This window comes from Oncorhynchus mykiss, chromosome 10 (genome assembly GCF_057628025.1).
Source record: "Oncorhynchus mykiss isolate SJ-2025 chromosome 10, ASM5762802v1, whole genome shotgun sequence".
Lineage (NCBI taxonomy): Eukaryota > Metazoa > Chordata > Actinopteri > Salmoniformes > Salmonidae > Oncorhynchus > Oncorhynchus mykiss.
In genome coordinates this window covers 27,922,417-27,945,424 of record NC_143031.1, presented here as the reverse complement: position 1 = coordinate 27,945,424, position 23,008 = coordinate 27,922,417, and the positions used below count along the sequence as shown (strand labels likewise).

The window sequence follows — 23,008 nt, the reverse complement described above, 5'->3', positions numbered from 1 at the left end:
ACACACACATGCGAACAGACACACACAGAGGCCTGTAGGAGCAAGCATGCTGGCCTGGGGAACCACGTAGTACATGCGTAAATTACTGCTTTTGTGTTTTGGAGATCCCAGCCACACACACACACACACACACACACACACACACACACACACACACACACACACACACACACACACACACACACACAGAGAGCTAAAAGCCTGCCAAGACAGAGGAGCAGCACCTAGAGACCTCTTTGACTTGGCTCTCTTACGTGGTGTGTGTGTTGTCTGCCTGTGTGGGAAAATCTAGGAATGTCTGTATTATCATTGTAATCTGCATCCTGTCCATTCTTGTCTCCGTGTCTGAGGATGAGAGATCACTACTCCACTGATTATCTCACAGATGTGTTTGTGATCACACAGACCTAGCGTCAGTGTGTCCACCCCTTTGAGCTCTTTTGGACACACCAAGGAAAATACACGCACCTTACCTCACTCTCATCCTGATGACACTATGCAATAGAATGTCAAAGTTGACAGGTGTCTCCACCCGTCTGCCCTCTTGCCTTCTCATGCAACCTTTAGAAATATTCACACTGTTCTCACAGACAGCCTAGTGTTCTGCAGCAGGCTGGACTGGCTGCACTGAGCAGTTGGCACTGTCTCACTCCTTCTGCTCAGAACACACACACATGCCCATCCAGACAGGGCTGGTGCCACCGCCTGTCTAGTGAAGGGACAATCTCCTGGTTAGAAGTCCAGGGAGGACATGGAGAGAAAGATTCCATGTGACACACACTGTAGTTTGTCTGTTCTGGAGAGAGCAGCAGTAGAGTGGTAGGACCTGGGACTAGGCCCACAGAGACAGGCTATGTTGTACAGTCCAGTACTGTGACAGCAGTCATCATCACCCTAATGTCACAGTATGACCTTCTCTCCTGTCAGTTTGTTTAATCATATGGGGTATTCAAAGCACACATAACAAGAGAGTATCATCCTAACTAATATAATAAAACATTAAATGGGACTGAAAGATGAGATCCATTATAACCCTTCAAGGATGTTTGTCTAGTGTTACTTTTTATGACAAGAAATTAAAGTACATTTAAAATTAAAAATTAAAAAAGGTATTTGTCAGCAGGTTTAACTAACAGTGAAATGCTTACTTAAGAGATTTTCCAACAGAGTTAAAGATAAATAAGCAAATAAGAAATAGAAATAGTGTACACAGTGAATAACGAATAACAGTGACGAGTAAAAATAACCTGGGTGTATATACAGGGAGTATCAGCAGCGAGCCAATGTGCAGGGGTACAAGGTAATTGAGGTAGATAGTGTATGTACATATAGGTAGGTGTGAAGTGACTAGGCAATAGGATAGGTAATAGACAGTTGTGTGTGTGTGTGTGTGTGGCGTCAGTACACGTTTGTGTATGTGTCGGGTGTCAGTATGTGGAGTCTTGGTAGAGTTCAGTGTGTGTGTGTGTTTAGAGTCAGTGCAGGAGAGTGTATGTGTTTCACAATCAAATTGATTTATGAGAAACGTAACATGGGAACAGGCTGTCCAAGGCTAGATCTTTCAGAATATTAGATTACACTGTGTATGACGCAGGGTGTCAGAACTCAGGACAACAAAGTTGACATAATGGGCCTTTGATAATGCTGTTGTGTCCTCAATGGCTTGTCTGGTGTTGGAGAATGTATCGCTTCTCCCTCCAAGGACGTGTGTGTGTGTGTGTGTGTGTGTACTCAGAGGAGAATAGAGGCGCTGGATGTCTTTCATCTCTAAGATCAGACCTCTTCCCTCTCTTCTGCTGTTTCCAGACTGCCTTAAATATGCTCTCATACGCTTGTACACTGACGGTACAAAACATTAAGAACACCTTCCAAATATTGAGTTGCACCCCCCTTTGCCCTCAGAACAGCCTCAATTTGTCAGGACATGAACTCTACAAGGTGTCGAAAGTGTTCCACAGTTGTGTCAAGTTATCTGGATGTCCTTTGCGTGGTGGACCATTCTTGTTACACACGGAAACCAGCAGGGTTTCAGTCCTTGACACAAACCGGTGCGCATCTACCATCACATCCCGTTCAAAGGCACTTAAATATTTTGTCTTACCCATTCAGCTTTCACCTGGAGTCACCTGGTCAGATTGTCATGGAAAGAGCAGGTGTTCCAAATGTTTTGTATACTTAGTCTACTCACCCTCGCCCTCTTCGTCTCTTTTTTTATCTCCCTCTTTCTTTCCCTCTCTAGTCTCTATCACTTTTCATATCCCTCCTCTTCCTCCCCCTTCCCCCTAGCTTCCTCCTCCTATTCTCTTTCTCTCGGGGCCAGGGGGTCTAATGTAATCATATGATTATATAATTAACCCAGCTGTCTCATTAAAGAAAATCAACTGGAATTGGGGCATAATTAGTCATACGCCAATTAGTGACCGTGTCAATGCCGGGCACTGATGAGGCCAGGGCTGGCAAGACTGGCAGCGCCCAACGTGGAGGGTGGGGAGGACTCAGTGTTAGAACACCCTGCCAGTCTCCACATCCCAACCCCTCCCTATCCATCCCTTACTCATTACCATCATCACAATCTCTGACCTTGACTCAAAAGAGGACCACAATCAGTCATAGACTTTTTCCTGTCATCCGCAATGTGTTTTACTGTTTTTGATTAATTAAATGATTCAATATGTACATCAATACATCTACAGTTTTCACCACTGTGGGTTGTCTATGCTGTACTACTATTGGATAGATACTGTACAGTCTGTTTACAGGAATGTATTGTTGTCCCATGGGTTTTTCTGTCCCTAAGATAAGTCATCATCATTGTCCAGAAACCTAGGTAGCTCCCCTCTTCCTATCTCTCATTTCCTCTCTCATTCATTGTCCCTGCCTCTCTCTCTCATGCCCTTTTGCTTTTCATCTCCCTCTTACTCTCTTTTCCTCTCTTCCTCTCCTTTGTCTGGGCTGTGTGTGTGGTGGCAACAGCAGCGCTGTCTCAGCTCTCCAGCTTTGCTCTGTGTGAATGGGGGCAGCTAAACATAGCTCTGCTGCTCTGGCACCCAACACACACATACACACACACACACACACACACACACACACACACACACACACACACACAGACACACAGAAGTCATCAGTCAGCCTCGCGTGACTCGCCCTGGCCACTCAGTCACAACCAGGCACAGAGACACAAAACCCCACTCTAGACCTTACTGTTGCAGTGCATGGAAGTATGTTGGAATGGAGTGAGGAGTAGAGGTTAGAGACTGACTGGATGGGTGTGATCTCCTCAGTGAACCGATCTTCAAAACATGTTACACTACTAGCTACATACACATCAAGCTGTTGAACTTTGAAGATCTGCTCTGATGTTAGACATGCTTGGTAATACAGTGGGGCAAAAATTTATTTAGTCAGTCACCAAGTTCTCCCACTTAAAAATATGAGAGGCCTGTAATTTTCATCATGGGTACACTTCAACTATGACAGACAAAATGAGAAAATGAATTTATTTGCAAATTATGGTGGAAAATAAGTATTTGGTCACCTACAACCAAGCAAGATTTCTGGCTCTCACAGACCTGTAACTTCTTCTTTAAGAGGCTCCTCTGTCCTCCACTCATTACCTGTATTAATGGCACCTGTTTGAACTTGTTATCAGTATAAAAGACACCTGTCCACAACCTCAAACAGTCACACTCCAAACTCCACTATGGCCAAGACCAAAGAGCTGTCAAAGGACACCAGAAACAAAATTGTAGATGTGCACCAAGCTGGGAAGACTGAATCTGCAATAGGTAAGCAGCTTAGTTTGAAGAAATCAACTGTGGAAACAATTATTAGGAAATGGAAGACATACAAGACCACTGATAATCTCCCTCGATCTGGGGCTCCACGCAAGATCTCACCCCGTGGGGTCAAAATGACCAAAAATCCCAGAACCACACGGGGGGACCTAGTGAATGACCTGCAGAGAGCTGGGAACAAAGTAACAAAGCCTACCATCAGTAACACACTATGCTGCCAGGGACTCAAATGTTGCAGTGCCAGACGTGTCCCCCTGCTTAAGCCAGTACATGTCCAGGCCCGTCGGAAGTTTGCTAGAGAGCATTTGGATGATCCAGAAGAAGATTGGGAGAATGTCATATGGTCAGATCAAACCAAAATATAACTTTTTGGTAAAAACTCAACTCGTTGTGTTTGGAGGACAAAGAATGCTGAGTTGCATCCAAAGAACACCATACCTACTGTGAAGCATGGGGGTGGAAACATCATGCTTTGGGGCTGTTTTTCTGCAAAGGGACCAGGATGACTGATCCGTGTAAAGGAAATACTGAATGGTGCCATGTATCGTGAGATTTTGAGTGAAAACCTCCTTCCATCAGCAAGGGCATTGAAGATGAAACGTGGCTGGGTCTTTCAGCATGACAATGATCCCAAACACACCTCCCGGGCAACGAAGGAGTGGCTTCGTAAGAAGCATTTCAAGGTCCTGGAGTGGCCTAGCCAGTCTCCAGATCTCAACCCCATAGAACATTTTTGGAGGGAGTTGAAAAGTCTGTGTTGTCCAGCAACAGCCCCAAAACATCACTGCTCTAGAGGAGATCTGCATGGAGGAATGGGCCAAAATACCAGCAACAGTGTGTGAAAACCTTGTGAAGACTTACAGAAAACGTTTGACCTCTGTCATTGCCAACAAAGGGTATATAACAAAGTATTGAGATAAACTTTTGTTATTGACCAAATACTTATTTTCCACCATCATTTGCAAATAAATTCATTAAAAATCTTACAATGTGATTTTCTGGATTTTTTCCCCTCATTATGTCTGTCATAGTTGAAGTTTACCTATGATGAAAATTACAGGCCTCTCTCATCTTTTTAAGTGGGAGAACTTGCAATCAGCCAATTGGTGGCTGACTAAATACTTTTTTGCCCCACTGTATATATGTGCAGAGAAAAATTCTGTGATAAGTAATTAATCTATAGTAATTGGTGATGTCTGGTGATTAGTAACAAGTAGTGCCCTTTCCTTGTCCCCTCCTATCAGACCCTGTGTCGGCCCTGGAGGCTGCCCAGCAGCTACAGCTGAAGGTCCAGAGGATGCACGACATCGAAACGGAGAACCAGAAGCTCCGCGAGACGCTGGAGGGCTACACCCAGGAGATCGCTGAGGTCAAGAACCATGGTGAGGCTGAGACACATGCTCTTTCTGAACCTATCCTAGACCAGTGTGATCAACCCAGTTTGAACCCATAGGCCACAAGAAATTGTTGGCTTGCTGAGCTAAAGCCCTAGGTATTAGCTCAGGGTGCTAACACAAGTGTTCAGGTCCCAGACAACCTCATCCACTGAAACGCTTCCACTACAACACCACAGAGAGCTAGGCTAAGACTCCCATTGGGAGATTCATCAATGCTTAGCTGTCTTTAAAAGGGATGAAACTCCTCAACGGTCTGGTTGAAAGTATAGTAAAAGTATATGTGCAATGTTAGCAGTTGTAAGAAGATTATCGGTCATGCGGATACCGTTTCAAGAGCCGATGTCCGTGGAGTTACATCAAACGCTGTAAAATAGCTAACATCTAACATCAAATTAGTGGAGCAGCGGAGTCAGCCCAAAGTCATTCCATAACCCCGAAATATAGATCATTTTTTAATAAAGGCTCTCCTTCTCCATAGCCATCTTTATGAGAAAGTATCCCCTGGGCAGTCTTTTCAGATGAATCCCATTGTATAGGCCTCTAAAGCCTTCACTGCTTTTTCTCTTTTCAGAAAGGCAGGGAAAAGAAGGGGAGGAGAAGAGGGGATAGAGGGAGGAGGAGGGTAGGGGGGCCTTCCCTCTCTGTCTTTGGAATTCCCCTCCCACCAAGAGCTAATTGACCCAGCTCAATAGCGGCAATATTTTATTTTGCCATTGATTTTTCCTCTCTTTCTCCCCTCCCCTCCCCCTCCCCACCGTGCCCTGGCTAAGCTGCAGATCTTCTACCTCAGCGATAGAGGAGAGGAGAATCCCCCTCTCTCTCATTCTCTCTCCTCCTTCCCGCTCTTCCTTCCTCTCTCTCTCTCTCATCCCGGCCAGCCAAGGCCATTGATCCCCTGCAACCTAAATGTTTAAAGTTCAATTTAATAGTTAAGCGGGAAAAGGGCTCAGAGGGGACTCATCGCCATTGATTATGTGTCAGGGCTGAAATGTTGGAGTTTAAATCACCGCAGAGGAGGAGGAGAGAGCGAGGGCATCAGTGAGTGAGCGAGAGAAAAAAAAGAAGAGAAGACGAGTAAGAAGTGGGGGAAACCTGAGAGCTCTCAGTCAGTAATACAAGTGGGCTGTGCCAATGCACACAGTGGAGTGGAGCCCTGTTCCTCCTACTCCATCTTACTTGGAGAATCCCTCTGTCAGTGTAACTTACAATCCAGACTTAGAAGGATGATGTGATCCTTATGTGGTACCTAATATCGTGTTGGTACTCTGGTTTATTTATTTCCTGTTATTGTATCACTTACTGACTTTTTGTGTTTTCTCTCTCCTGCCCTCCCTCTCTGTCTCTCTCGCTGTGTATCTCTCTCCCTCTGTATATCTCCCTCTTGCTTTCTGTCTCTCTTTCACACAGAGGTCACAATTAAAGCACTTAAGGAGAAGATAGAGGAGTATGAAGAGACCCTGAAGAAACAGGCCAAGGAGCTGGGCCAGGAGGAGAGGAGAGAGAGAGAGGAGGGGCAGCTTCACAACGACCATGCAGAGGAGGAGAGGTAAGTTAGTAAGGACTAGCTGTGGAGGATAGGCTAGCTAGTGTTTGCCAACGGGCAGCGACTACTGGCTGAGTATGAGCGAAGGTTAGGCCCAGACTGAACGATGGTTAGTTTCATACATGTTTGTACTGTAGATAAGTGGGTGACCAAGTTTAGTTAACCTTCCAGTGAGGATTGGATGCATCAGGGTTGTTGTGAAGGGCACTGAAACGGACTCCCTATCACTTTCACTCAGCACTTGAGCTGAGCAAATATTGAATCAGGAACGGGAGATAACCGGCACTCATTCGTTTTTTGCATTGTTTTAACCCACCGTATTCCTATTGAACTTGCTCCTAATCATGGGCGATATCTCAATTTGAACTCGAACACTATACACTAATAGTGTCACACACTATTATATGATCCCATCAGTTTGTCCTGATGGAGGCATATGCGGCCGTTACACAAGGCTTTTATTGGGACCAACCCACCCTAACTGTAATCCCATTGCACTGTAATACCTTTTAATTCTCCGCTGTTTGTTTACTCCTAAACCCCCCCCCGTATGGATGGTAATACCTCACTGAGCCTCCTGATCATCACTGCTGCCAGAATGTCACTCACCGGACAGGGACACAGTTCGGCTCTGTTATCTGTTATGTCAGAGGGCAACAATAAGGCCCCATTGTAACCTATTGTCACCACTCTCACCCTTGTTACAAAGACGCCACCATAGACCCCATTCTGCTACCTTGAATTATATGAATGTTTCCTAGTTACCCAAAAATAGCACCTGGGAGGAAAGAGAGGGAGGGAGAGAGCAGAGGTACAGTACAGTGACATGGGGATGAGTAGAGGCACAACAGGGGTGCAGTCATCCACAGAGGCAGGAACTGCCGGGCAGTCAGAACCAATGTGTCAGTGAGGTTTGTCTCCCTTGCTTTAGCACTTCCTCGTTTTTTTAATGCATTTGAGGTTGAGAGGTTCTCTGGTGAGAATGGTGATTCTTGGTGTTGTGGAGATAGCCTTTTTATCCCTGTAGACCAATTTTGATTGGTTGATTTTGTGCCCTGATTTTGACCAATGCATTTCACCAACACTCCATTTAGGCCACACACTCTGGCAAGGTCTAGGGTATGTGATATCTGGTGATATCTCAGACTCTATGAAACCTAAATACAGACAGAAAATAGATAGCCCAGATTGTAAAACCTTATGTCTTCATTATCATTTCCAAATCTGGCGACTACCCATACATACTATAAACAGTGATATCATTGATAACTAACTACTCCCAACCTTTATAGCTTCTCCCTTTGGAAACTGACAGTTTGTCCTTATAACGAACCAGAAACGGGCTCTCAACCCCTCTCATCTCGTCCCCTCTCATCTCGTCCTCAGTAATAGCTAGCCAGTCAGGAGTTGACATTAATTCTTAAGGGTTTTGCATGTTCCCCTCCTCTTTAGCGCGGCGGTAAATTGATGAGTCGTCTGCCAGTGCAGGAGGGCTGGTGGCATGATGGTTGGCCCAGGTGTTTCAGTATTGATGATACTAACCCCCCCGACAGACATGACAGAGCAGAACAGTCTAGCCGCTGTTGGCAAAAAATACAACACTTAAATGTCCTCTCCACTTGCAGTGTACTTCAACTGGAATCAGAGCGAGTGCTTGTTCATTTGAGCGGGTGCTATGGTAACCGGTCTTATTTTTTCAAAGTGCTAATAGGCTGAATTGGTCCCTTCACGTTGAGTGATGATAAATCTCTTAGCTTACCTGTATCCTCTTGATGCGATAAGCCTTTTTTATCTTTAAAGTTGATACTTTTTAACCTGTTCGCTCTGTTTTGTGGTGATGCTAGCAGGCAAACTTGACCCCTGTGATGCAACATTAGCCTCTTGAAATGCTCATTAGATACAATGTTGTTTCTTACTGAGGTGATGCTAAGCTAACTTGTATCTGTCCCTCTGTCCACACAGTCAACAACAGGAGAACCAGGAGTCTGTGGTGTCAAAGCTAGAGGAGGCAAACCGTAAGGCCCAGTCCCTACAGACAGGTAATCAGTAGCTCACCTTCTACACCCAGTTATAGTCCCACAGGCCCAACCCTAACTTGAGTTTCATAGGTATACTTTAACAAACCTTTGCATAAATCCCCCAACGTCACACAGTAAGCTAAGGCTAGCTTGATGTCAACACACTCCTCTGCTGGCAGTATGTCTTTATGTTGACCCAGAAGTCAGTGTTAGATGTTGGATTCCTCTGTCTCTCTCTCTCTTTCTCTCTCTTTCTGGCTGGCTGGCGGCTGCCCAGTGAGTGACAAATCTAGGCCTGTCAACACTGTCCCAGCCCCATGCAGCCTGCTTGCTGCTGTAGAACTGACAGTCCGCTGTCACAGCACATCAGCTCCAGAGTCCAGACCCAGCCACTAACTCTAGTATGATTCAGGCCCAGCCACTACCTCTAGTATGATTCAGACCCAGCCACTACCTCTAGTATGATTCAGGCCCAGCCACTCGTTCTAGTATGATTCAGGCCCAGCCACTAACTCTAGTATGATTCAGGCCCAGCCACTAACTCTAGTATGATTCAGACCCAGCCACTACCTCTAATATTATTCAGGCCCAGCCACTAACTCTAGTATGATTCAGACCCAGCCACTACCTCTAGTATTATTCAGGCCCAGCCACTACCTCTAGTATGATTCAGACCCAGCCACTACCTCTAGTATGATTCAGGCCCAGCCACTACCTCTAGTATGATTCAGGCCCAGCCACTACCTCTAGTATGATTCAGGCCCAGCCACTACCTCTAGTATGATTCAGGCCCAGCCACTACCTCTAGTATGATTCAGGCCCAGCCACTCGCTCTAGTATGATTCAGGCCCAGCCACTCGCTCTAGTATGATTCAGGCCCAGCCACTCGCTCTAGTATGATTCAGGCCCAGCCACTACCTCTAGTATGATTCAGGCCCAGCCACTAACTCTAGTATGATTCAGGCCCAGCCACTAACTCTAGTATGATTCAGGCCCAGCCACTCGCTCTAGTATGATTCAGGCCCAGCCACTCGCTCTAGTATGATTCAGGCCCAGCCACTCGCTCTAGTATGATTCAGGCCCAGCCACTCGCTCTAGTATGATTCAGGCCCAGCCACTCGCTCTAGTATGATTCAGGCCCAGCCACTACCTCTAGTATGATTCAGGCCCAGCCACTACCTCTAGTATGATTCTGGCCCAGCCACTCGCTCTAGTATGATTCAGGCCCAGCCACTCGCTCTAGTATGATTCAGGCCCAGCCACTCGCAATAGTATGATTCAGGCCCAGCCACTCGCTCTAGTATGATTCAGGCCCAGCCACTCGCTCTAGTATGATTCAGGCCCAGCCCCTCGCTCTAGTATGATTCAGGCCCAGCCCCTCGCTCTAGTATGATTCAGGCCCAGCCACTCGCTCTAGTATGATTCAGGCCCAGCCACTCGCTCTAGTATGATTCAGGCCCAGCCACTCGCTCTAGTATGATTCAGGCCCAGCCACTCGCTCTAGTATGATTCAGGCCCAGCCCCTCGCTCTAGTATGATTCAGGCCCAGCCACTCACTCTAGTACCTGCTTCATTATGAGGTTACAAGAGAATATATTTATGCTTAACATATAACTTTATCACCAATTGATGAAATTGGTGGCCAGGTTGGGCAACCAGGCATTAGATGGTCCGTTTTTTTCCCACCAGCTTAGTTAAGTTATTATTGCCTAATAATATATACCCTTTGAAACAAAGTTTTTATTGTTTTATTGGGTATTATAGAAGAAGTAGGTCTACCAGAAAAGTATCAACTGCTAGCATGTCATTTATTTGAAAATAGCAGCTGTAATAGGACTGTAAATTAAAGTTACCAAAGTTGTCTTCGGTTGTGAAACCTAAGATGGGGCTTTTCTAGAAGCCTCACCTCATGTAATTGAATGCAGAAAGGCCTTAGTCAGTCCTTACAGGAATCTATAGAGGGCAGTATGTTAGGGCCTAGCAGTTGTACTTCTTCCATCCAACCACCGCTGGTCTCCATTCAAAATCCTTGATTTGTTTTTTCAGCACTTGAAGCAACTCAGGCAGAGCTTTTGGAACTGAAGAGCAAGTATGACGAAGAGTCGACAGCAAAGTAGGTCCCAGTTTCTTTGCTTCACACTTTTGCTTGTGTGCTACAGACGCACGCACACACACACACACACACACACACACACACACACACACACACACACACACACACACACGAAATCCCCAGAGGCGTCTTGGTTGCTGTGCGCCTTTGATTAGGAGATAAAACCCCTGTGGTTGCCATCTGCCGTAATTGCACCTGAATCTATGGAAAATCTGATCCCCTGTAATAACCCACCTCATTCTATAATCATATATCACATTACCCCTTCATACTCAGTCATATTCTCTCATCTGATCCTAGATATGTGTACTGTAAGCCATCCAGCCCTGCCTGACTTGAAATGAATGGAATACAATGTCTATAATTGCTCACCATAACGATGCCGAGTACAAAGTAGTACCCAAGCATTAATCACTGTGTGGCTTCATGATTCATATCAAAGTATTTATGAGTGACATGGAGGCTTTTCAGCTCTGTTCAACCTGAATGTGTTAGAAGGATTGTTGTTGTGAGGTGGAGGATGGAGTAGTCTGGGATAGGTCGAACATGGTTAGTTTCAAGGTTGTTTGTGTGTGTGTCTGCTACATACACTGTGGGTATATGTACAGTGCCAGTCAAAAGTTTGGACACACTTACTCATTCAAGGGTTTTTCTTTATTTTTACTATTTTCTACATTGTAGAATAATAGTGAAGACATCAAAACTATGAAATGACACATATGGAATCATGTAGTAACCATAAGTGTTAAAGTAGCCAGCCTTTGTCTTGATGACAGCTTTTCACACTCTTGGCATTATCGCAACACGCTTCTTGAGGTAGTCACAGGTGTGCCTTGTTAAAAGTTAATTTGTGGAATGTATTTCCTAAATGCGTTTGAGACGATCAGTTGTGTTGTGACAAGGTAGGGGTGGTATACAGAAGATAGCCCTAGAAGAATGTTTCTTCAAGTGCGGTTTCAAAAACCATCAAGCGCTATGATGAAGCTGAATCTCATGAGAACCGCCAGAGGAAAGGAAGACCCAGAGTTACCTCTGCTTCAGAGGATAAGTTCATTAGAGTTACCAGCCTCAGAAATTGCAGCCCAAATAAATGCTTCACAGAGTTCAAGTAACAGACCCATCTCAACATCAACTGTTCAGAGGAGACTGTGGGAATCAGGCCTTCATGGTCAAATTGTTGCAAAGAAACCACTACTAAATGACACCAATAAGAAGAAGAGACTTGCTTGGGCCAAGAAACACGAGCAATGGATATTAGACTGGTGGAAATCTGTACTTTGGTCTGATAAGTCCAAATTTATCAAGGCACACTTAACCAGCATGGCTACCACAGCATTCTGCAGCGATTCGCCATCCCATCTGGTTTTCGCTTAGTGGGACTATAATAATACATTTTTCAACAGGACAATGACCCAACACACCTCCAGGCTGTGTAAGGGCTATTTGACCAAGACGAAGAGTGATGGCGTTCTGCATCAGATGACCTGGCCTCCACAATCACCCGACCTCAACCCAATAGAAAAGGTTTGGGATGAGTTGGACCGCAGAGTGAAGGAAAAGCAGCCAACAAGTGCTCAGCATATGTGGGAACTCCTTCAAGACTGTTGGAAAAGCTGCCATCAAGGCAAAGGGTGGGTACTTTGAAGAATCTAAAATAAAACTTGGTTACTACATGATTCCATATGAGTTATTTCTTAGTTTTGATGTCTTCACTATTATTCTACAATGTAGAAAATTGTCAAAATAAAGAAACTCTTGAATGAGTAGGTATGTCCAAACTTTTAACTGGTACTGTATGTACAAGGTGTACTCTATGTACCACGGTGTGAATGTGTGTTCACGGCACGCATATCTTCATAGCTACTGTATGTGTCTCCATGGCGATTAGCCTATGCCCATACAGTGTACAGTACAAACAAACATGTCAGAGGGGTAATTCTCACTCTCTGACTGTGTTATATCTGTGGCACGGCCTGTGGTCTCGGGTCAGGCAGTGCGCAGGCGGTCATTTGTGTGTCGGCCTATCACAGTGAAATGCTGCCTGTTGCTGCTCCCGGCCACACACACACACATACTGTACACCACTTTTGTATGCCACCCAGCTAGGCTCCTGTGAGTTTCTTAATTAAAGCAGTACTAAAAGAAAGAAAGCTGCTGTTGCCACTGCCAGGCCATCTACGCAGACACACATACTCATACCCGGGTCGCGTTTGAAATGATCCAAGTCCCCATGTTATTGGCCAGGGCTGCGGTGTCAGTCACACACCCACATTATCTCACACACCCATAGCCTTGTGAGGCCTCCCTGTGGTGTATGGACTGGATGAGGCCTTGTGAGTTTAGTCAGTAAAGAGAGACACAGCACTCAGGGAAAGAGGTGTGTGGTATGTATGGTTGTGCTTGCTCGAGTCCTTCGGTCACAGAATGGGTTTGTCTGTGTCTTTGTTTCTGTCTGTATATCTATGTGTGTGACTGTGTGTGTATTTGGCATGCTTTGCATACCAAGAATGTGATCCTAGAGTGCAGCGCTTTCTGTCTGGCAGACTGTGCTGTCAGGGTAAGTGTGTGTCACCCTGATTGTCTCTCAGAACTAGTGAACCCTGTCTCCTCTTAAAACTAAACACCAGCGCTCCTTTGTTTCAGAGGAACAGAACAAGTTTCCCTTCTCTCACACTCCACATTTGAGTGACAGGTTATTGCTGCAGTTAGTGCTCTTGCTCTCTTTTTATCCTCTTGTCTGTTGCTCTCTCTCCCTATCTCACACGCACACACAACTGCGTCTTCTCTCTCTTTCTCATTCTCTCTGTGTGTCTTTCTCTGTCAGTCTCACTCGCCGGCCCCTCTTTATTTTACCATGTAGCCTAATCTGGGCCACCGTATTGTTGTCCTGAAGTGGCAATTAAATCTTATTGTTGTCCTACCCGCCATTAAATCCTCTCTGGCTACTGGTCTGGAGTCAGTGTTTAGAGTGGCACTCTGTGACAGCTCTGCTGGTCTGGGCAGATTGTCTCTGTGTAGATATGCCTGGCAGACGTTGGCATTTTACCTAGATGCTGACAGGGCTCAAGCTGGAGTTCCCTATTGTTTGTTACAGTGACATGTGGTCTAGAATCTAGGCGGTGTTCTGGGTAGTCTCATGTTGGTCTGTAGTCTGGTAATGTAAACTATGGTCTGTACAATGAGGTCTGTAGTATATAAGATGGTCGTTTAGTCTTCTATGGTTCCTCATCCCTGACGACCCCTCAAAAACCAATGCTTCAATTTGGGGGAAACTGGGCCTTGGTGTCTAGTGTTTTTCTGTCCCTCCCTAATCCTGGTAGAGTTCCGTTGGCGTTGTTATTGTGGTGGACTTGAGCATTATGTGCCTTCAGAAAGTATTCCCACCCCTGAACTTTTTCCACATTTTGTGTTACAGCCTGATTTTTAAATGTATTATGTTTTGATTTGTTTTGTCATTAGCTTGCACACAATGCCCCATAATGTCAGTGGAATTATGTTATTCAACATTTTTACAAATTATACTAAACAATAATATAAACACAACATGCAACAATTTCAATATTTTTACTGAGTTACAGTTCATATTAGGAAATCAGCCAATTGAAATAAATTCATTAGGCCCTAATCTATGGATTTCACATGCCTGGGAGGGGCCCACCCACTGGGGAGACAGGCCCAGCCAATCAGAATGAGTTTTTCCCCACAAAAGTACTTTATTACAGACAGAAATATTCCTCATTTTCATCAGCTGTCCAGGTGGCTGGTCCCAGACGATCCTGCAGGTGGAGAAGCCGGATATGGGCTAGCGCGGTTACACGTGCTCTGTGGTTGTGAGGCAGGTTGGGCATACTGCCAAATTCTCTAAAATTACGGAGGCGGCTTATGGTAGAGAAATTAACATTCAATACTCTGGCAACAGCTCTGGTGGCCAATTGCATGCTCCCTCAACATCTGTGGCATTGTGTTGTGTGATAAAACTGCACATTTTAGTGTGGCTTTTTATTGTCCTCCAGCACAAGGTGCACCTGTGTAATGATAGTGCTGTTTAATCAGATCTTGATATGCAACACCTGTTAGGTAGATGGGTCTTGGCAAAGGAAACTGCTCACTAACAGGGATGTAAGCAAATTTGTGTGCAACATTTTTGAGAAATAAATGTTTTGTGTGTATAGAAACATTTCTGGGATATTTTATTTCAGCTCATGGAACATGGAACCATCACTTTACATGTTGCGTTTATTTTTGTTCAGTATAATTAAAAATGAAAATCTGAAATGTCTTGATTTTAATAAATATTCAACCACTTTATTATGGCAAGCCTAAATAATTTCAGGAGTAAAAATGTGCTTAACAAGTCACATAATAAGTTACATGGACTCTGTGTGAAATATTAGTGTTTAACATGATTTTTGAATGAGTACCTCATCTCTGTACTCCACACATACAATGATCTGTAATAACACTTTGGATGGTGTATCAATATACCCAGTCACTACGAAGATACAGTCGTCCTTCCTACTTAGTTGCCGGACAGGAAGGAAACCACTCAAGAATTTCACCATGTGGCCAATGGTGACTTTAAAACAATTACAGCATTTAATGGCTGTAATAGAAAACTGAGGATGGATCAACAACATTGTAGTTACTCCACAATACTAACCTAATTGACAGAGTGAAAAGAAGGAAGCCTGTACATAATACAAACATGCATTCTGTTTGCAAGGCATTAAATTAAAACTGCAATCAATGTGGCAAAGAAATTTACTTTATGTCCTGAATACAAATCATTATGTTTGGGGCAAATCCAACACAACACATCACTGAGACCCACTTCATATTTTCAAGCATGGGGGTGGCTGCATCATAATACGGTTGTTATGCTAGTCATCGGCAAAGACTAGGGAGTTTTTTTCTGATAAAAGTAACGGAATAGGGCCAAGCACAGGCAAAATCCTAGATGAAAACTTGGTTCAGTCTGCTAGTCTGCTGTTCAGTCTGCAACAGACACTGGGAGACAAATTCACCTTTCAGCAGGACACATAACCTAAAACACAAGGCCAAATATGCACTGTTGCTTACCAAGACAACATTGAATGTTCCTGAGTGGCTTAGTTTCAGTTTGGACTTAAATCGGCTTAAAAATCTATGGTAAGACTTGAAAATGGTTGTCTAGCGATGATCAACAACCAACTTGACAGAATTAAAAAATGTGCGAATATTGTACCAGGTGAGCAAAGCTCTTAGGGACTTACCCAGAAAGACTGATTGTAAAGGTGATTCTAACAAGTATTGACTCAGGGAATTGAATTCTTATCCAATCAAGATAAATTAGTGCTTTATTTATTTATTAATAAAAAATATTCCACTTTTTTTTGTGTAGATCCATTTTAATCCCACTTTGTTACACAACAAAATGTGGAAAAGTTTGAAGGGTGTGAATACTTTCTGAAGGCACTGTATAACTTATAACAGTTGAATGTAACTCTCAATATGTCTTCTCAAATTACTTAATGAAATTCTGTGGCTTGAAAGTGCAGAGGGGACTTTCTATTCGTTTTTTGAAACACAAAGCTCTATTTTGTGCGTGTCAATCTGACTGAGTGACTACAATGAAGTCATTTCACAAACAGGACGTTGTGATTGACAAGGGGGGAATTACATTCTCTGAGGTAGAGACCATTTATCTGGCAACACACACACACACACACTGTCAAGACTGGGCTACCTCTGTAACTGACGTCATCATTATTTGTTTATCTAACCAGTATTTATCCAGGTTGATTAGCATAACTAACCTGGATATAACATCTGACCTAACATATTGACTTCCAAGACAGATGTAGGGTCAACAAATGTACAAATATTGGCAGCATAATGTTTGAAAATGTAGGATTTAAACACAAACAAGCATTATAGGCCCCACCCACCTGCCCCAAACAAGGGTTTAGCAATTTAGTACAAGGCTTAAGTATCCATCTAATTATAATGTAGCACTAATCACATTGGGGGAAAAAATATTTCTGTTAATAGTCTTTCATTCATTGATGGAGGCAGAGAAGAGAGCGAGTGGGATGGAGGGCCCCGTAGAGAGAAAGAAGGAGAGGGAGGGGAAAAGGGAGGGATGGAAACGGTTTACTGAAGCTCTGTGGAGATCCCCCTCATTATTATACACTCTGGGAGGCTGATGCTCGCGCGCGCATGCGCGCGCGCACACACACACACACACACACACTAACTTCACATCGACAGAATTCCTACATACACACACAATCACACTTCCTACAGCAGCACAGACAGATCACCCACATTGAGTGTACACACACACTCTGTCTCAGTGCTCAGACAGAAGGCCTTGTACCTTATCAATGGCTCCTTGTTCAGTCTCTGAGGGCTAATTACATTGGAGCTGAGAGCGCACCCTGGAAAACATTCCCCCACTTCGAGCGCGCCCTGGAAAACAGTACCCCACTGCCACAGTCCCAGACAGCACTCTGAAAAGACCGGGTCTTTTCCCAATCTTTCGACAGGGTCTTTTCCCAACAACATCCTTCCTCTCTTGCAGGGCCAATCCCCCTCCCACACTTCCTGTATGGCAGAGCCATCCTCCCCTCCTCCCTAACTTCCTGTATGGCAGGGCCATCCTCCCCTCCTCCCTAACTTCCTGTATGGCAGGGCCATCCTCCCCTCCTCCCTATCTTCCTCTCTGGCAGGGCCATCCTCCCCTCCTCCCTAACTTCCTCTCTGGCAGGGCCATCCTCCCCTCCTTCCTAACTTCCTGTCTGACAGGGCCATCCTCCCCTCCTCCCTCTCTTCCTCTCTGGCAGGGCCATCCTCCCCTCCTCCCTCTCTTCCTCTCTGGCAGGGCCATCCTCCCCTCCTCCCTCTCTTCCTCTCTGGCAGGGCCATCCTCCCCTCCTCCCTAACTTCCTCTCTGGCAGGGCCATCCTCCCCTCCTCCCTAACTTCATCTCTGGCAGGGCCATCCTCCCCTCCTCCCTAACTTCCTCTCTGGCAGGGCCATCCTCCCCTCCTTCTCTTCCTCTCTGGCAGGGCCATCCTCCCCTCACGTCACTTCTTCAGTATCTATTTTTTCTCTCATTCCTCTCAATAAATGCAGTATCCTCCTTTTTTAGCCTTTTCTCTCCATCTCATATTCTACGAGACAGCACACATTCACCCATAAAGCTTAGTATCTCGGTCCTAGGTGAAGTTGGAGAAAGTATAATATAAAATATACATATAAAATATTTAGCTTTGTTTTCTCATCTAAAGCTTAGCATAAAAGTATTTGCGTGAAAACAATGGGAGTGATGGGACCCCTGTTAGCATGCTCCAGATAGCAAGCTTCCTTGCCCAGAGCTCTTGTATACTGCAGGTACCCACTACCTCTGGGTAGCCTGTTTACTCACCAACTATCTATATATATGCATCTATATACAGTATATATTCATAAATTCATTCATATATATATATATATACTTCTCAAAAAAATAAAGGGAACACTAAAATAACACATCCTAGATCTGAATGAATGAAATATTCTTATTAAATACTTTTTTTTTTTACATAGTTGAATGTGCTGACAACAAAATCACACAAAAATGATCAATGGAAATCAAATGTATCAACCCATGGAGGTCTGGATTTGGAGTCACACTCAAAATTAAAGTGGAAAACCACACTACAGGCTGATCCAACTTTGATGTAATGTCCTTAAAAAAAGTCAAAATGAGGCTCAGTAGTGTGTGTGGCCTCCACGTGCCTGTATGACCTCCCTACAACGCCTGGGCATGCTCCTGATGAGGTGGCGGATGGTCTCCTGAGGGATCTCCTCCCAGACCTGGACTAAAGCATCCGCCAACTCCTGGACAGTCTGTGGTGCAACGTGGCGTTGGTGGATGGAGCGAGACATGATGTCCCAGATGTGCTCAATTTGATTCAGGTCTGGGGAACGGGCGGGCCAGTCCATAGCATCAATGCCTTCCTCTTGCAGGAACTGCTGACACACTCCAGCCACATGAGGTCTAGCATTGTCTTGCATTAAGAGGAACCCAGGGCCAACCGCACCAGCATATGGTCTCACAAGGGGTCTGAGGATCTCATTTCGGTACCTAATGGCAGTCAGGCTACCTCTGGCGAGCACATGGAGGGCTGTGCGGCCCCCCAAAGAAATGCTACCCCACACCATGACTGACCTACCACCAAACCGGTCATGCTGGAGGATGTTGCAGGCAGCAGAACATTCTCCATGGCGTCTCAAGACTCTGTCACATCTGTCACGTGCTCAGTGTGAACCTGCTTTCATCTGTGAAGAGCACAGGGCACCAGTGGCGAATTTGTCAATCTTGGTGTTCTCTGGCAAATGCCAAACGTCCTGCACGGTGTTGGGCTGTAAGCACAACCCCCACCTGTGGACATCGGGCCCTCATACCACCCTCATGGAGTCTGTTTATGACCGTTTGAGCAGACACATGCACATTTGTGGCCTGCTGGAGGTCATTTTGCAGGGCTCTGGCAGTGCTCCTCCTGCTCCTCCTTGCACAAAGGTGGAGGTAGCGGTCCTGCTGCTGGGTTGTTGCCCTCCTATGGCCTCCTCCACGTCTCCTGATGTACTGGCCTGTCTCCTGGTAGCGCGTCCATGCTCTGGACACTACGCTGACAGACACAGCAAACCTTCTTGCCACAGCTCACATTGATGTGCCATCCTGGATGAGCTGCACTACCTGAGCCACTTGTGTGGGTTGTAGACTCCGTCTCATGCTACCACTAGAGTGAAAGCACCGCCAGCATTCAAAAGTGACCAAAACATCAGCCAGGAAGCATAGGAACTGAGAAGTGGTCTGTGGTCACCACCTGCAGAACCACTCCTTTATTGGGGGTGTCTTGCTAATTGCCTATAATTTCCACATGTTGTCTATTCCATTTGCACAACAGCATGTGAAATGTATTGTCAATCAGTGTTGCTTCCTAAGTGGACAGTTTGATTTCACAGAAGTGTAATTGACTTGGAGTTACATTGTGTTTAAGTGTTCCCTTTATTTTTTTGAGCAGTGTATATATCTCACTCACTCACTCACTCACTCACTCACTCACACACACACATTCCGAGAAGTTTTATTGGCATGTGAAACAGATGTTTACATTGCCAAATCAAGTGAAATAAGGAAAAGTGAGAAGAAACAAATGTAATTGTTAGACCAAAAAACGATTAGAAATTAACACTAAACATTGCACTCAAAAATGTTTTAAAAAGATAGACATTTCAAGTGTTATTATCAGCTATGTACAGTATTTTAGCAATGTGCAAGTAGTTGTAGTATGAATAGTGGGGGAAGATAAATAAACAGATAAATATTGGTGATATTTCCAATGTTTGTGGTTGTATGGCAAATCTTGCTGCTGTGGTATTTTGCCTAACAGATATAGGTGTTTATCAATGTTTGATTTGTTTTCAAATTCTTTGGGTCTGTGTGATTTGTGGGAAATGTGCCACTAATGTGGTCATACATTTGGCAGGAGTTTAGAACATTCAGCACTGTTTCCACCACATTTTATGGGCAGTGAGCACATCCTGTCTTCTCTTGAGAGCCAGGTTTGCCTATGGTGACCTTTCACAATAACAATGCTTACTGAGTCTGTACATAGTCAAGGATTTTCTTAATTTTGGGTCAGTCACAGTGGTCAGGTATTCTGTCACTGTGTACTCTCTTTTTAGGGCCAGATAGCATTGAAATGTGCTACATTTTTGGTTGATTCTTTCCAGTGTGTCATTGTTATTTTGCTTTCTCATCATTTGGTTGGGTCTAATTGTGTTGCTGTCCTTGGGCTCTGTGGGGTCTGTGTTTGTGAACAGAGACCCAGAACCAGCTGGCTGATGGGACTCTTCTCTAGTTTAATTTCTCTGTAGGTGAGGGCTTTATGGTGGAATGTGTGGGCACCGTTAGAGCTGTGGCGGTCATTAAATTTTGTCAGACATTTGTTTGTCATGCAAAAGACTCGTAATTGACCGTTAACCTCTAGCGTCGAGCAATCCCGTATCCGGGAGCGTACTCATAGCCTCAAGCTCATTACCATAACGCAACGTTTCCTATTCATGAAAATCGCAAATGAAATGAAATAAATATATTGAAACACAAGCTTAGCCTTTTGTTAACAACACTGTCATCTTAGATTTTCAAAATATGTTTTAACCAAAACTACAAAAGCATTTGTGTAAGAGTATTGATAGCCTAGCATAGCATTAAGCCTAGCATTCAGCAGGCAACATTTTCACAAAAGCAAGAAAAGCATTCAAATAAAATCATTTACCTTTGAAGAACTTCGGATGTTTTCAATGACGAGCCTCTCAGTTAGATAGCAAATGTTCATTTTTTCACAAATATTATTTGTGTAAGAGAAATAGCTCCGTTTTGTTCATCACGTTTGGCTAAGAAAAAAAAAACGAAAATGCAGTCACTTACAATGCCAAACTTTTTTCCAAATTAGCTCTATAATATCGACAGAAACATGGTAAACGTTGTTTAGAATCAATCCTCAAGGTGTTTTTCACATATCTATTCGATAATCTATCAGTGGTGGCAGTTGGCTTCTCATCAGAAGCAAACGGAAAAAATACTGCAGCTGGAGATTACGCAATAATTGCGACGGAGGGACACCAAGCGACCACCTGGTAAATGTAGTCTCTTATGATCAATCTTCCAATGATATACCTACAAATACGTCAAACCTTGGGGAAAACGTGGAAAAGGTAAGCTGACTCCTAGCTCCTCCACAGCCATATAAGGAGTCATTGCCATGAGGCGGTTTCAAAAAATGCGGCACTTCCTGATTGTATTTTTATCTGGGTTTTTTCTGTAACATCAGTTCTGTGGCACTCACAGACAATATCTTTGCAGTTTTGGAAACGTCAGAGTGTTTTCTTTCCAAAGGTGTCAATTATATGCATAGTCGAGCATCTTTTCGTGACAAAATATCTTGTTTAAAACGGGAACGTTTTTCATCCAAAAATTAAAAGAGCGCCCCCTATATCGAAGAAGTTAATGAACATAAACCCTTTTAGCATCTCCTGGCCTCCACACATACGGTACAAGCCGCATACAAGCAGCTGATGCAGGCTCTTGCAACATCTATAATAAATCAATGAATATACACCACAATAAATCCTTTATTTATTTTAGGCAGCTCTAAAGAAACATTGTGATATGAAGACATTTTTTTTCAGAAGAACAATATAACTTTGCCTACTGTATGTTATCTGGCTATGCGTCATGCCATAGGTTGTATCTTGTTAATTTAACAGACAAGATAAGCTTATAAGTCCCATGCCATTATTTTATATTATGATTTTATAGTAAGAAGAATATAATTGAACTAGCTGAATAAAATAGAAGGATATTTTTACCATTCCAGAGAGAGTGCATGTATGAAGTGGCTATGTTCAGCGTAAAAGTGATCATTTGAAACAGGTCCTATACACTAGATTTAGAGTTATTTGGTAACTTTAGTTGTTAATGATGCAAACCTTAGAATGTTTTAGAAATCAAAACACATATGGGCTGCAAGATGTGACTATCTGCTATTGATGATTTGAGAAAGTCGCAAAAAAAGGTTACCTTCTGTTCCTTGCCTCAGGCTGCACAGATTGTTATTACATCAAGTGAACATATTTTCACCCATCAGACTTTTCTCAATTTAATCTCGTCTTTACTAATATGTAAAATGTGTTTTGATTTAGAATTGTCCATTATCAAATGGTCAGGGGCAGGGGAAAATGTATGTCATCTCTATGCACTCGAATAGTGAATGGAGGCCATTTTCCCGCCTGTTCGATTTTAACTCAAGCTGGGTAGGCTACTCCGGTTATTTCACTCCACACATTAACTACTGTTTGAGGAGCATGCAGTCTCTTACTGCGCGACCTTGTATGCCATGGGCTCTCCAACCCTGTTCCCACAGCAATCCCGTGCTTAATTTGGGAAACCAAGTGAAATCTGTTCAGGAACATCGATAGTAGCCTAACATGTTTTCACATCAAAACATATATTTAATTCAACTGTTGACAGCCCCTCTCTGCACGCTGGAGAAAGGAATGAAGGAGAGAGTGGAGGAGATGGAAACGCACAGTGGTGAGATATTCTGTAA

General features: G+C 44.1%; 1 protein-coding gene across 16 annotated transcripts in view; it reads left to right on the top strand.

Annotated features, from left to right (window-relative positions):
- Nucleotides 1–23,008, top strand: part of cux1a (cut-like homeobox 1a) — a 206,866-nt gene that overhangs the window by 109,547 nt on the left and 74,311 nt on the right. For all 16 annotated transcript variants that reach the window (XM_090186277.1, XM_021617952.3, XM_090186273.1 and 13 more), the window contains 4 exons: nucleotides 5,042–5,179; nucleotides 6,602–6,740; nucleotides 8,700–8,776; nucleotides 10,802–10,868. In XM_090186277.1, the coding sequence (XP_090042403.1) occupies nucleotides 5,042–5,179; nucleotides 6,602–6,740; nucleotides 8,700–8,776; nucleotides 10,802–10,868 (421 nt within the window). The remainder of the gene's footprint in view (nucleotides 1–5,041; nucleotides 5,180–6,601; nucleotides 6,741–8,699; nucleotides 8,777–10,801; nucleotides 10,869–23,008) is intronic.